Genomic DNA, 14453 nt, shown 5'->3' with positions numbered 1-14453 from the left:
GTGTACAGTTGAAACATGTCTGGAGTTATCTTGCAGCACAACTGCTGAGATAGTTTGCAACTACACCAAACCCCATTCATAAAATCAAACAAATTAGTATTATTGTACTTATTAGTAAAGGCACGCATCTTAAAACTGTATTATTAACAAACTGGAGAGACAACAAGGCCATCTGCTAAATTCGGCGCACATGTGATGTCAATTAAACAGCGGAAAGAGGAATTAAAAGAGTAAAAAGTCGACATTACACAAGCCCCTGTGTTGACGTTAGGTAAGCTGCTGTTATGTAGCAAGCTAACAGTGGCTAACGGAGCTAGCGGCAGGTTGTCTTTGTGTTGGAGGTTCAATCAATGGTCTCCTCCTCCAGGCTCCGTCTGGTTTGGCGTCATTTTGTCAACAGTAGGATGGGAGAGATGGCCTCCAAAGCCCAGATGCCCACTCCCGAGACCGCGCTGCCCGGCCGGACCGACACCATCAAAGTCTCCGGTAAGGCTAACGGCGTTAGCGTGCTAACGTTAGCTCCGGTGGGTAAACTTTTGAAGCTGCTGGTTTTTTTATTTAATTTTTTATTTTTCGGTGTTTCTGGTTGTTTGTTGTGTTTCTTTATGGGAACAGGTTCAGTTTTAAAGACGGAAACAACTAGAGGAAGTGTTACGTAAAGCACCAACACTGTAATACTCTGTCAGCTGAATGTAATCGATTAGTTTAAGCAGTGAAAGTATATATTATAGTAATATTCTGTATTATTGGATTATTATTACTCATGCATTCATGTAAAAGAGGGGTTTTACAGTTGTAGTTGGCTGAGTTTGAGTTGATTTTTAGCTATTTTGTGCAGTATGGCAACTATTATTATTATTATTATTATTATTATGGATTAATCAGCTGATTATTTACTCCAATAATCAATTAATTGTTTGGTTTGTATAAAGTCTGCAAAAAAAGTGAGAAATGCCATCACAACCATAACTGAAAGTGCTTGTTCAACAGTCCAAACATTAAAAAAACATAAATTAGTTAAGTAAGTGAAACAATTAAAAGGAATTATCAGATGATTCTGTCAGTCAATTAATTGATTAATCAATTAATTGTTTCCACTGTACTAGTGACTACTCATATTTCATAAGCTCTTCGTATGTTTTGTTATGCCACACATCTTAATTTTGTAAAATAAAATGAATTGTAAGAAGCCTGAAAAGAAGAAAGTCAAGCACAAGTAACTCAAAGTGGTACTTAAGCGCTTGAGTAAAAGTACTTAGTTACATTCCTCCTCTGACGTAATCAAGCTATATTAAGTAACGGTGAACTGAGCTGGTGTCAGCTGCTGGTAGCAGTACGGATGAGCTGCTGCTGTATGAATACTGAATCTCAAAAATACCACATTTTAAATATATGAGAACCAGAAAGACAAAAATACACAACTCACTTAAAAGAAATACAACTTTTTCCTTTTCCACTGCCTTTATCTCCTCTTGCTGCTGCGGCTACGACATTCATTAGTCCACTGCTGTTAACTACAGATCCAGATAAAGTCTGTGGCGTTCACAATCGCATTAACAAAGGAACTGTATTTGATATGGATCGATCAATACCCTGCTGATACCCGAACGGCATAGTGGATCGATCGCTGCAGCCATAATTAGAGCTGCAGATTACTTTAACCTTCACAAACCGAACCTCACCACAGGCTCCGCTCGGTAGCTGTTCTGGAGCTTTTGATCGTGTCTCACTGTCTTCCTCAGTTCACAAAATAATCTCATCACAGGATCCATTTATTTGGCTTTTTTTGTCGCCTAAAATCTTTGTTAAAAGTTAACTTTGTTTTGACGGTTGTGATGTTTTTGTGCAGTTTACTTTTTGTATCCGTGTCAACTGTCAGTGCGTACCTGTGTGACCTGTTTTTGAGTCAACACAAACATGCAGGTGTTACGCTGGGAAGCCCGTAATGGTAACTGACTCTAAGGTAGTCAGATTATAGCAGAGAGTTTAAGTATCTGATATATAAACAATGTGCAAATTCAAGCATTAAGACTTTCCAACTTATAATATTTATATATATATGACTTATTAAGACTTACGTGCCTGAAAACCAAGAAAATGCTGAATTGCTCAATGAAATTAAACCTAAATTAAATGGTTATAGTGACTATTGTTGATGCACAGTACTTTAAATAGGGCTGCATGATATAGTGAAAACATCATATTGTGATTATGTTGACAGATTTTGCAATTGTGATTCAAGATTTGTGCATTTTTGCATCACAAATTAAATTTTTTACTAAAGAAAACTATTAAATTCATGATAATGTGAAATGTTTTTATAAGAAGATTTGTAAAACAATTAAATTAATTAATTTTAAAACTCCTACCTACAATGCACAAGCCTTTTGCACTATTTATATTTAATTTCCACTTTAGTAGTTTAGTAGTTTATGTTTAGTTTAGTTTAATTTTCTGCTTATATTTTGCACTCCATGTCCTACTTGAACAATGCATAGTGTATATACTTTAATTAATAGTTTATATCTTCTAATATTAATAATATTAGTAGTATTTTTATTGTGATATTCTTTGTTCTCTGTTTTTGCACTACTGTGCCCTATTGCTGCTGTGTCAACCTGAATTTCTCCTAAGGATAAATAAAGGAATATCTTATCTTATCTTACCTTTATCAACAGAATGCAATAACATTCATATTTCTATTAATTGTGGAGCCCTAATTTCTAATGTAGCCATCTCTGCGATCATACAGCCGCCTCGAGTAGTCTGATGTGAACATGTAAAAATGCATGCATAATCACATAAAACAAATCAAAAGTAATATTTAAAGCAATAATTAAATGCATAACTGTGTTACATCAGAAAACACGCAAAAAACAAACATTTTCCATAGCTTATTTTCTTTGTTTTTATTATAATAAGCTCAGAATCACTAATTTTGAGAGAAGAATATTGTTAAACATTGTAAATAATGTAAAAAACCCAACATTTTCTCTTAAAGTCTATAAAGATAATACTGAATTATTTGCTTTGCCCCTAATTTAAAGACATCTAATAAGGATACTGACGATAAACATCAGCAGCTCCAGTATTATCCATACATCTGTTGATTTATTTATTTATTCTAAAGGATAATTGTCACCCTAACGTGTCAATGGCTCAAACTAAACTGCGTGTAATGTGTGTGTGTTTGTGAGATAGAGAGTTTTCTGTGTGTACAAACAGGCCGACAGCAGCACTAAGTTGGCAGTCAGGGGCAGTTGGCACCAATCTGCCCCCTCTTCACTACAAGTGAGGGCGCTGAGTCTTTGGCACATGATGAATAGATCTGCACTGGCACTGAACAAAAGACACAACAAACACACACACACACACACACACACACACACACACACACTACCACACTACCCTTTAACATTAAACAGAGAAAGATGACAGAAATAAGTAGTAAGTGTAAAGGTTGTGTGGAGGAGATGTATTGACTCGGTGGTATTTGGGTTTAGTGTTAAAGAGACAGACAGAAATGGGAAGATGGGAGGAGTACAGAGTTTGAGTGATTTTAAATTAGTCTTTTAAATTTAGTATTTTTTAATCGGGGTGGGGGGGGGGGGATTGAAGGGGGTTGGACAGGGGAAGGAGGATGTGGGAGTGGAGGGGTTAGGAGGACGGGGGTCCACCGCGAAAGGACGATTGGGATGGATGGATGGATGGATGGAAGGGTTCAGACGTGGTGGCAGACATGCTGGAGCATCGCCAAAGCTTCTCGGGAACGCTGCCACAAATCGAGAGAGACGAAGAAAGAGCGAGGGAGCAGAGAGGAAAGGAAAAGCCATGCCTGCAGTGGAGAGACTTGGCAGGGCTTCCCCTCCTTTGTCTGTCTGGCTCAGGGCTGTAGCGCCAGAGGAAATCAAGAAATGTCCAGGCGTGGTGGTTGTGGTGGTTGTGGTGGTGCTGGTGGTGGATGGGGACGAGCTCTGCCTCGGCTCCGAAAAGACGAGAGAGAGAAAAAGTACTTTCAAAACGACTGAAAACTCAGCTTCTGAAAGGGCTACGGAAACCAAAAAAAAACCAACCAAAACAAACGATTCTTTTCTTTTTGAGCGATATTGGAGCCATCGGACACGACCAGGTTTTCGGGGACAAAGTGTAACTCGACCACAATAGCCGTTAAGCCGAACTGTACGTGTTAATGGCAACGAGGTAGCGTATGTCGAATTGGTATTTTTTTCCAAAAAAGCCAAACAACATCTCTGAACCGGACAAGGGCGGATGTTTGACTTCAGAGAGTCTACTAGTAGCCAGAGGAAGGCCAACCCCACGCCAAGCAGGAGGTTTGTGTATGAATGCTTGTTTGGCTTTGAAGCATCTTTGACCAGATCTGTTGGATTGAAGTGTTTTGGGTGAAAATGATGTTTAATGTCATGTATAAGAGCGAAATCTTGAACCACGAGTTAAAACGCTGCGTGTGTCTGCCATGTTCTTTTGTTTATGTGATGAATTGTTGTTGTCTTGAAAGTGACCAGAAGCCCAAGCCGGGCCAGAAGCCTTAACTAAAGACCAAAGCTGGTGTTTCCATATTGTTTGACCTCTTGAATATCTTCATGCAGTTGACTTTGTTGATATAGAATTGGCTGCTTTTGGATTTTAGATTCAGATCTGTGTGAATGGGATGATAAACGGGACTGAAAGTTCATTCCTGATGTTGGAAACAAGGTAATTTAGTCTCTAGAGCTACTAAATCAAGGTCCATTTAGTAGATATTCTGGAGCTTTTAAGCATATTACATGATCTTGATATTGAATTGCAGATGGTCAGATTTCCACTTTAAGGGTTTCTTCATACTGTGCCTGAGTACAATTTCCTTCCCTAACCGCTCAGCTTTCACATTAGTAATGTTGTTGCGTACCTGAGTACACTCAAGTCGTCATCTACGCAACATTTGCTTATGTTGTTGCTACGGTGTAGAGAAGACATACGATAGTTATTATGTCACTTAGCAGTCAATTTCTGTGTTTTGGTACGGTTGCTTTCACACCTGATGCGAACTGTACCCGTGAACTCTACTCAAGACCACCTTTTCCAGTGGATTGTTGATCTGTGCCCGGGTACGGTACACAGCGTTCACACTAATCAAAGGACTTGGGGTCAAGTGTACTCGTATCCAGATACTTTCGTATCAGGGTCCCTGATGTGAAAGTATCCTAAAGAGTGACCTAAAGAGTAACTAAACCCCAAAACCTGCAAAAAAATTCAATTCAATTCAATTTTATTTGTATAGTGCCAATTCATAACAGAAGTTATCTCAGGACACTTTTCAAATAGAGCAGGTCTAGACTGAACTCTTTAAAACATTAATTACAGAGACCCAACAGTACCACCATGAGCAAGACCTTGGCGACAAGGGCAAGGAAAAACTGCCTGTTAAAAGGCAGAAACCTAGGACAGATCCTCCGGCTCTAGGTGGGTGGTCGTCTGTCTCGACCAGTTGGGGTGAGAGAGAGAGAGAGAGAGAGAGAGAGAGAGAGGCAGAGAGAGCGAGAGAGAGACAGACAGACAGGTGCACAGCAACAACAGTATTGGCAATGGCAATCTAGCAGGACCATAGCAGGAGGCTCCACCAGGATCGACAAGAACCTGCGAGACGAGAAAGCACAAGAACTCCGGGGAAGAAGTGAAGTTAGTAACATGCATTAATGGAACATGAATGAGTGCAGAAAGAGAGAGGAAGGGAGGAGCTCAGTGCACCATGGGAAATCCCCCGCTAGTCTAGGCCTATAGCAGCATAACTAAGGGATGGTTCAGGACTCACCTGATCCAGCCCTAACTATAAGCTTTATCAAAGAGGAACGTCTTAAGCCTACTCTTAAATGTGGAGAGGGTGTCTGCCTCCAGAACCACAACTGGAAGCTGGTTCCACAGGAGAGGAGCTTGGTAACTGAAGGCTCTGGCTCCTGTTCTACTTTTAGAGACTATAGGAACCACAAGTAGCCCAGCATTCAGAGAACGTAGTGTTCTAGAGGGGTAATAGGGTACTATGAGCTCTTTAAGAACCGATGTATATGGGTATTTATAAGTGTTGCTGATTATTCAGGTCCAAGTATTTAGAGTCTTAATATTGTGCTATAAAAATGTAATGTTGGCTGATCTGGTGGCAGGTAACGTTTGTGGTGGCTCCTATAAAACCAACGTCTTCACTCTACAGACTGTGGCCTGCCACTCTGAACCAACACAGGTGCCACGCAGAAACTTTTACAAACGGCCGTTAATGTGCTTCTGGTGACTTTGTCGAAGCTCCAGCGAACTCTCTGTGTTTCCAGCGCCGACTCTCACAGTCTGTGATATTACAGGGTGTTGGAGTGCACCTGTACACCTCTGCACCAAGGTCAAAGGTCAGCAAAAACATGATTTCCAGGGGGTGTTGAGTCATTCTTTAAGGAGTTCTCTGTTGGCTAAAAAGTTGATTGAAAGGGCCTATTGTGGAGCTTTTGATTGTAGATCATAGATCACAGGATCATAAATATGAGTTCAGAGTATCAGTCTAGATTTGATAACCGGTGAGACTGAAACTAACTAAAAGTATAATTAAATAGTTTTCTACTTGAAAATACTTCAGCCATGTAACTTTATTAACAGTCTGGATTCTAGACACACAAGTAATGATCACAGTTCACAGATTCAAATGTGCTTTCTTCAAACCCAAACATATTGTGTTTACTATCATATATGACCAGGAAAAACCATTAAATCTTCTAATTAGAGAAGCAGGAACCTTGGCACTTTTGCCTGAAAAAAGATCTACAATCTATCTTTTATCAAAATTTAACCACTGTTTTGTTCAACATCAGATTCCCAAACTATCTGAACTTGTGTTGTTGGTGATTTTACTTATATAAGATTCAGTAATGAAGCATTAAAATACAAAGTAGGGGCGCCAAAAAAGTAATTAAAAACTAACAAAATAGAAAGTACAATGTAAGTAGTGTTTTCAAATGAATGCACATAAACAGTAGACATTAATTTAAAAGCCATGGGTGCCTGTAATAATAATTACTGTGTTTTTGTGACTACATCAGGCTGAGTGGTATCAAAAGTTCTCATAGAGCCTGAAATGTACCACTTTTTCAGTAGTTAATTTAATACAGTTGAGGTGTTTTAAGTGCATAGTTTATAGTTTTCATCTCTTTTTAATGAATCTCTTTTGGCTCCTGCTTTACAGTTTAGTCGTACTACATACTTGGTAACACTTCTCTTTGATTATAATACCAGTGTGCAACTTTGAGATCCAACTCACAGAGAAGTAACAAAGAGTCCTGATTGGCCTCTTGTCCCTCTAATTATCCCTCATTACATTAGCCTGGTAAGATTCATATATTGTACAGAAGTGGACAGTTTGACTTTGTGTTTGGTTTCGGAGGCTAACAGCTGAATACTTTTCACTCATATATGTTATCTGAGCAGTACCACTCCTAGTTGACATATCCCTAACATTTTACTCCACCTTGTAAACCCCCATCCCGCTCCGCACCCCACACACACACACACACACACACACACACACACACACACACACACACACACACACACACACACACACACACACACAGATGGAGAAAAGTAAAAACAAAAGCCTAATGAAGAAGTTAATGTCATCCTCATCACAGCTTAATGCAGACGCGTTCAGACATCCAGCAGCTGGGCTTTTAATTAGCAGGTGTAAATCATTATTATTGCAGCCTGCTGTTGTTGGAAAGTGGCGTTTTTTAACAGGGAATATTTGCAGAGATTCTTTGAGGTTGACATAAATATCAGGGGTGATATTATGCTAATACGACTTTAATTTCAGAATATCAAGTTTACTTAAAAAATAAAAAGTTGTTTTCTTGGCACCACACACTGTGAGATGAAAGCTGCAACTCAGTTGAATCCAAAAACCCTTTTTGGACAGCTGTTTTGATTCACTCTGTATGAACAGCCAACAGCAGCTCCAGCTGCAGTCCAAGTTACAGTTACTGAGCTTAAGCTTTTAAAATAAAGTAACTGTGTTCATGTTTTCAAGTGTTCTTGCATCCTCAGAAGCAGAGAAAAAGTGGGAGTGGACCACGGTGAACACTAAATTAAATTAAATCTAGTGGGGAAATGAAGAAGAGATTTGATAATCCTACATTTGCTTTGTTACAGCCTCTTAAAAGTGTTTTTTCAATAAATAAATAACACTACTTTAGACTCATCAGTCAAGGATTAATCCGTTGATAGATATAAGAATGATTGATTTCTAAGAATGGAAAACTGAAATAATAAAGGTTGAGTTTGAGGTGAACTCTACTCTTGTTCACCTAAAACTAACATAACATTTCAAAAACTCATGAAACTGATACTTCTGCCAACAACACGCCCAATCCCAAGTCCAGACTGGTTGTGTAGCATGCAGCCAGTACAGTAGTGTTGACAAAAACAATCTCACCTCAAGGTTCATTAAGCAGCTGTCCAATTTTCCATTATTACATATGTTTGTGGTAAATGTCGCATAGAAGACCAGTGTATCACTGTTGCTCTTAGCTACATTAAATGTCTAAAGAAGTTCCAGTCTGTACTATTCAAGAATAGAGCTGCAAAAAAAACAGCAACTATGCTCCCCAAATAACTGGGAAAACCCCACGTTGGACTTACTCCCCTTTTGGGATGAACTGGAACGTCATCCAACATCAGTGTTGGACCTCATTAAAGCTCCTCTGGTTACAAATCCCTGCAGCCAGGTTCAACACCTACTTTAGGCCGTGTTGTTTATCAGACACACAGATCCGGTGAATCCAGGTGAAGCCGGTGATGAAACCTGTATCAGTCTTCCCATCTCGTCTTCTTGTACCTCTTGTTAAGTGAGTCTGCGGTGTTACCGGGTTCAGGCCTGGCCCTTTTTCAATCCATCTACTTTTGTCATCTGTTACCACGACAACACAGAGGGATTCCAGCGAATGAATGTGTGTGTGCGTGCGATCCCATCAGCAGAGCTCTCTGTTGTTTACACGCTGGCCCGATAACCTTGACAGGCAAAGTGACGGGCGTTTAAGGGGAGGACGTGAGACACATCGCAGATGAGGGAGACCTATAGATCAACACAGAGAGAGGAAGAGAGGAAGAGAGATTAAAAGATGGAGGGACATAGAAAGAGAGAGAGAGGCTGAGAGATTCAATATTTGTGATGTTTTACTGGTTCAGTCACTAAAAACAGATAATGAAAGATAATGTGAAGTGTAGAAGGGGTGTTTGACAGTGATGACAGATGTCTGGACCAATCAGAAGAGAGTTTGGTGGTCATGGATAGGGAGGCAGGTGAGGAAATCAGTTGAATCTGAAGCCAAACAGCAGACAGGTATGCCAAGTTCATGCGAATAAATGACATGTAAGTGTTGCTAATATGTGCAGCTTCGGTCTCCTGCCCTCTAAAGCAGTGTTCTTCAAATGGGGGTGACCCTAGGGGTACTTTTGGGTGCTGTAGGGGTACTTGAGATAGTTTTTTAAGGGTTAATTTAAAAGAATCAGTCAAGCATAATTCCTAAAATACTTATATTATGATAAGTAAAAAATTTAAATGTAAGTTCGAGAAACCACATTTCACTGCAGTTGCTTGACAATAACAAAGTGAGCTTCCTCAGTGCAGCTTATCAGAAACACACAGTTCAATGCAGCAACAAGGCTGTCAAGTAACTGCATGATGACAAACAATTGGTCTGCCAGGAATTTAGTGACTCTGAACATTTGAAATGAAGCATTTAAGTGTTTTTTCTTAATAGACCAGCCATCGATGGCACACTGCTGTATTCTACCTCTTTATATGAGGCATTTCTTTTCTGCCAAAATCTGAAAAATCATTTTAAAGGGGGAACATTAAGGAAGAAAGTTTGAGAACCACTGCTTTTAAAGGCCCAAAAGTAGATTAATCAGACTCATTCTGCAGTTAAAATCTACTTTTTGTGATCATTTTAATCTAAAACTGCCTTCAGAATCAGCTATAAGCTGTAATTTGTGTTATTATATTATTATACTAACTGGTTGTGTCTGTGCCAGTTTTGCAGAAGATAGACTGGAGGTGCTGAACGATTAGTTGATCCATCAAAAAGGTTGTCAACTATTAAATGAATCACCAACTATTTTGAAGAACAAAATATTCAAATTCTCTGATTTTAGCTTCTTAAATATGAATATTTGATGGTTGTTTTGGCAGTAAACTAGAATATCTTTGGGTTCTGAAACAAAACAAGACATTTCAGGAACATCACATTGGGCTTTTTCACCCTTTTCTGACATTTTATGGACCAAACAGCTAATTTAAAAGGAGAGAAAATGATTGACAGATCAATTGATAATGAGAATAACTGTTAGTTGCAGTCTCTCTGAGTTTCTCATTTTTGTCAGATTTAACTCTAACTCGGAGTGAAAAATAATTGCTTTAGATCCAGTGCAGATTTTTTTTAATCTTTCTGTACTTGTACATGTAAACACTGCAGTATTTCATCACTGGCAGTGCTTAAGTGCTGGCTAGAGGCCATGGCTTAAACACAGGAGCCATTTGTTTTTCTTTTTACAAGGGGAAGAGATAGCAGTGCTGATGAAGAGCAGTCTTCTCATCATATCATGATAAGTGTATTGATGTTAATAAAAGCCTGTATACATGTTGCAGTAAACAAACCTCTTCCATCATTTTGTTAAATAGGACTAATCTGGTGTGCCAAATATCTCATGAGTGTATCAGTCAATATCAACATCTTCCACCTCTTGCAGTACACAGTATGTGTGAATGAAAAAAAGTCCATTACTTTAATATATAGATGTGCCCAGCAATTTGACAGATTCCTTGTCTGAAAGGATCTAATCTGTCCACCATACTTTAAGTGCAAAGTGCATTAAGTACTATTTCTTGCCCCCCACCCACCACCATCCTACACCACACACACACACACTCTCACTACTAATGGCTCTGAGTGATCGATCGAGCCGAGCTCACACACACACACACACACACACACACACACACACACACACACACACACAATGAGCCTGTGGTGACTTATTAACCCCAACCACCACTCTAATTACACACAGCTGTCAATCAAGCGTTTCAAAGGTTTAGAGAAGCTGAAGAAAAGGAGGACAAAACGAGAAACAAGGTGCAGGAGGTGCAGAAGGTGCAGTGCGGTGGATAATTCAATAATACGATGGCATATGCACTCGGTGACCAAGAAAATAGAAACCCTGTTTCACGCTGTGTTTTCTAGCTGCCAGTTTGCATTCGCAAACCTTGAATCTTAAGGGAAAAGAGGAGATGTTGTAACACTTTTATTGGCTCTGAGTTACCAAATAATCCTCCTACATGCTTCAATTCCTGCAAGCACTAATTAAAGGAGAAATGTAGACAATGTTGTACAACGACACAATACAATATACAACCGTTATTTTGGAGTGTTTCTAAGGTTACATCCATCACATTTACATACGGAGGGGAAGCATCTTCCTCCACAACAACCTTGGCTATTGTGTCTGAAGCATGTCTGAATGTTGGTACACGTCTTAATAATTCATTCCAATGATTTCTGGTTTGAGTGTTTGTCCACAGCGACAAAAACGTGAAAAAATGTTTTCTATTTGGTAAGGATATCAATGAACCTACACGAACGTTTCCAATAATCATCGTTAATGACAGAGGCGATGCTGCTTTCTAGTAATTGATCACGTGACCGTCCCTCCAGGATTTCACAGGCTCAAAGTAACGGTGACAGCTTGTTCCAGTGAGAACAAAATCACTTGTAGTTTGGAGACGTGTGGCTCAGCATTTAAACTCTTAAACTCAAATTTTTTAGGAAAAGTTGCAGTGTTTGGATGAAGATCGACTGACGAGTGAATGTCATGATTTTATCAGTTAAAATTAGTTACAAAAGCACTTCGATTGGATTTTTATATAAAAATACGAAGACATTTTGTACATTTTGTGCCATACATTGTTAAACGGGTATAATAAGACATTAAAAAGACATTTTTCATCTCATCTGGACTTTAATGTCAGCTTAATGCCTCTGCTTTCCGGGGGGGACCCTGCCTTCTAATGTCAGGCAATCCAATACAATGTACAACCGTCATCATTTTTGAGGTTAAGTGTTTCTAGGATTACGTCCATCACATTTACATACTGGAAGGAGAAGCATCTCCTGGACAACAACCATTGTGTCTGAAGCCCATTGAAGCCCATGAAGCAGTTTGTTTCTCTAACAAACACTAAATAAATAAAAAAATGAATAATTTAAGCAAGTAGACGACTTCCGTGAGCTGTCTTGTGTCGTTGGGAGACACGCACAGAAGGCTGTCAGCAGCAGAACAATAAGGATAACACTGATGGTTGTAATGATGGGCAGTAATAAAAACGATGGTGGCAATCAGAGTAGCTGATTGAGAGGCTCAGACAGAAGGAGAAACGCTGTAGCGGGGAGAAAATATGTGGAAAAGAGAGAGAGACACGGGTGGAGGAGGGAGATGTAAAGGGAGGATGATAAGGAAAAGAGGGAAGAAGGAGGACGATGAAGAAACCAGGCAATCAGAGAGAGAGAGAGAGAGAGAGACACACACAGGAGGAGGAGAGGGCGGGGGGAGGTTACTTTGTAGATTTAATTGCAGAGCAGTTGAGGCAATCTTTTCTCTGTGTGTGTGTGTGTGTGTGTGTGTAGACTCTCCAATATCCCCTAGCCAGACATTAGCTGCAGTGTTTCATTTATCACTGTCAGGTCTGGAGCTCCAGGGGGAGGAGAAAGGAGGGGAGCCCTGGACGTTCAGGCCAGGTTGTAGCGTCTTTCCAGGGGCCAGGGCAGCGTTGTCGAGACCCAGGTCTGGTCTTTTAATTTGAGAGAGAAACGGGGGGGTGGTGATTTTATGAGATACATGTAGTAGCATATTACAGCCACAGCACCAATCCCCCACTTTGGATCTAATCTTGACAAACATCCCCCAGTTTGAGCCCTTAGCGCCAGGCTAATGTGTTTTTTTTTAATCCAAATACCCTAAAACTGACTGTGGTTGTAAGAATGTTAGCATGCTTGCATTAGTGTTTATTACAGCTCAACAGAGCCGCAGATATATGGTGCAGCAGTTCTAGTTGTTTAAGATATTCACCATTTCACATTAGCAGTTAACACATATATCATTGGGTTTATAATTACATGTCTATGAACGTCATACATTACATAAAGGATAACTTAAACAATTTATCGATTCTTTGAAAAAAGTTGCCAACAGATTGATTAATAATGAAAATAACCATTGTGGGTGTCGACAGGAGGCCTTTCAGCTGCGTTTTTTTACTCATGCTATATGGATGTTTTTATACTAACGTACTACCAGTGATCATCGTAATGTAACTGAGTACAGCCAGAGACCTTTATGACCTCCTCTGTCTCCCCTCACTTATATTACAGTATACTTGTGTTAAATTATTAGACCTGGAGCACTCGCAAAAAAAACTAAATCTAGTGTAAGAGTAGAGTCCCGAAATGAAAACCCAAGCAAAAAATGCAGCTGCTGTTATCCTAACTTTCTGCAGCCTGCGTGAAGAAAAACAAACTGTGGCTGGTTTACTTTTTCGTCTGCAGCCAACTTGACCTGTATACTTCAAAAGACTCCACACAGAACATAAACAGATTAAAACACCAGATAAAAAAACATCTCACATTAGAATCAGAAAAATAGAACTTAACAATATTTTTCCTTACTGTACACATTGTTATTATAAATACTTACATATATTAATATACACTGAATCCCTGAGCACTGAAGGTACATTCAAAGGGATCTCATATATCGTTGTAACTCTACAAAAAGAGACAAAAAGCTGCCAAACGTGTTTACAGGCGTTGCTACACTTGTTTTTGAAGCTTACTTTATCGTGTGCTTTAGCAATCGGAGCTGGAAGTGATGCAACAATACTGCTTCGAGTGTGTGTCTATAAGAGTATCTATCACTATTTAATGTTTTCACATTTGTGTACATTGGCCGAGGAGTACTCGAGTACTTATGTCCATCCCTGCTTCTGTCAGCTATCTAAATAAAGGCGTAAAGGAAAAGTAAGAATTGGTTGCAGTGTTGATATAATTTGAGGTTGTTTTTCGCTGCAGCCAGAATGGGTTTCATTATGTTTCTGGTGAACAATGGAAGGAAGAAGAAAAGTCAAGAAAGAAGTAAAAGATAAAAGAGCTACAGAAAGACTGACGCAGGAGCCTGACTCAGCATTTCACAGTCAGCTCTGTGTGCAGGATGACGTAACCGTACTTCTGGTTCATCTTGTAAAGGCAAAATGTGGTGAAACTCACCTCTTTACATCATAATGTATCTAATTTTAATGGGTCCATAGGATGCTAATTCATAAAAGTGAAATCCTTATAATGATACATGTACTGTATGTTGTCATTATACAACAA

The 14453-nt window shown here is 39.4% G+C and overlaps 1 protein-coding gene across 3 annotated transcripts in view; it reads left to right on the top strand.

Annotated features, from left to right (window-relative positions):
- Positions 1-253: 253 nt before the first annotated feature.
- msraa (methionine sulfoxide reductase Aa) overlaps positions 254-14453 on the top strand; it is a 38125-nt gene continuing 23925 nt past the window's right edge. The window contains exon 1 of one of the 3 annotated variants that reach the window (XM_051409993.1): positions 254-486. In XM_051409993.1, the coding sequence (XP_051265953.1) occupies positions 351-486 (136 nt within the window). In that variant the 5' untranslated portion in view covers positions 254-350. Of the gene's footprint in view, positions 487-3953; positions 4332-14453 lie in introns of those variants that run through there. The other 2 variants (XM_051409991.1, XM_051409992.1) reach the window with 2 other exon arrangements.

The sequence above is a fragment of the Dicentrarchus labrax genome, unplaced genomic scaffold (genome assembly GCF_905237075.1).
Source record: "Dicentrarchus labrax unplaced genomic scaffold, dlabrax2021, whole genome shotgun sequence".
NCBI lineage: Eukaryota > Metazoa > Chordata > Actinopteri > Moronidae > Dicentrarchus > Dicentrarchus labrax.
The sequence above is the reverse complement of the archived record's forward strand: the minus strand, read 5'-3'. Positions and strand labels throughout refer to the sequence as shown.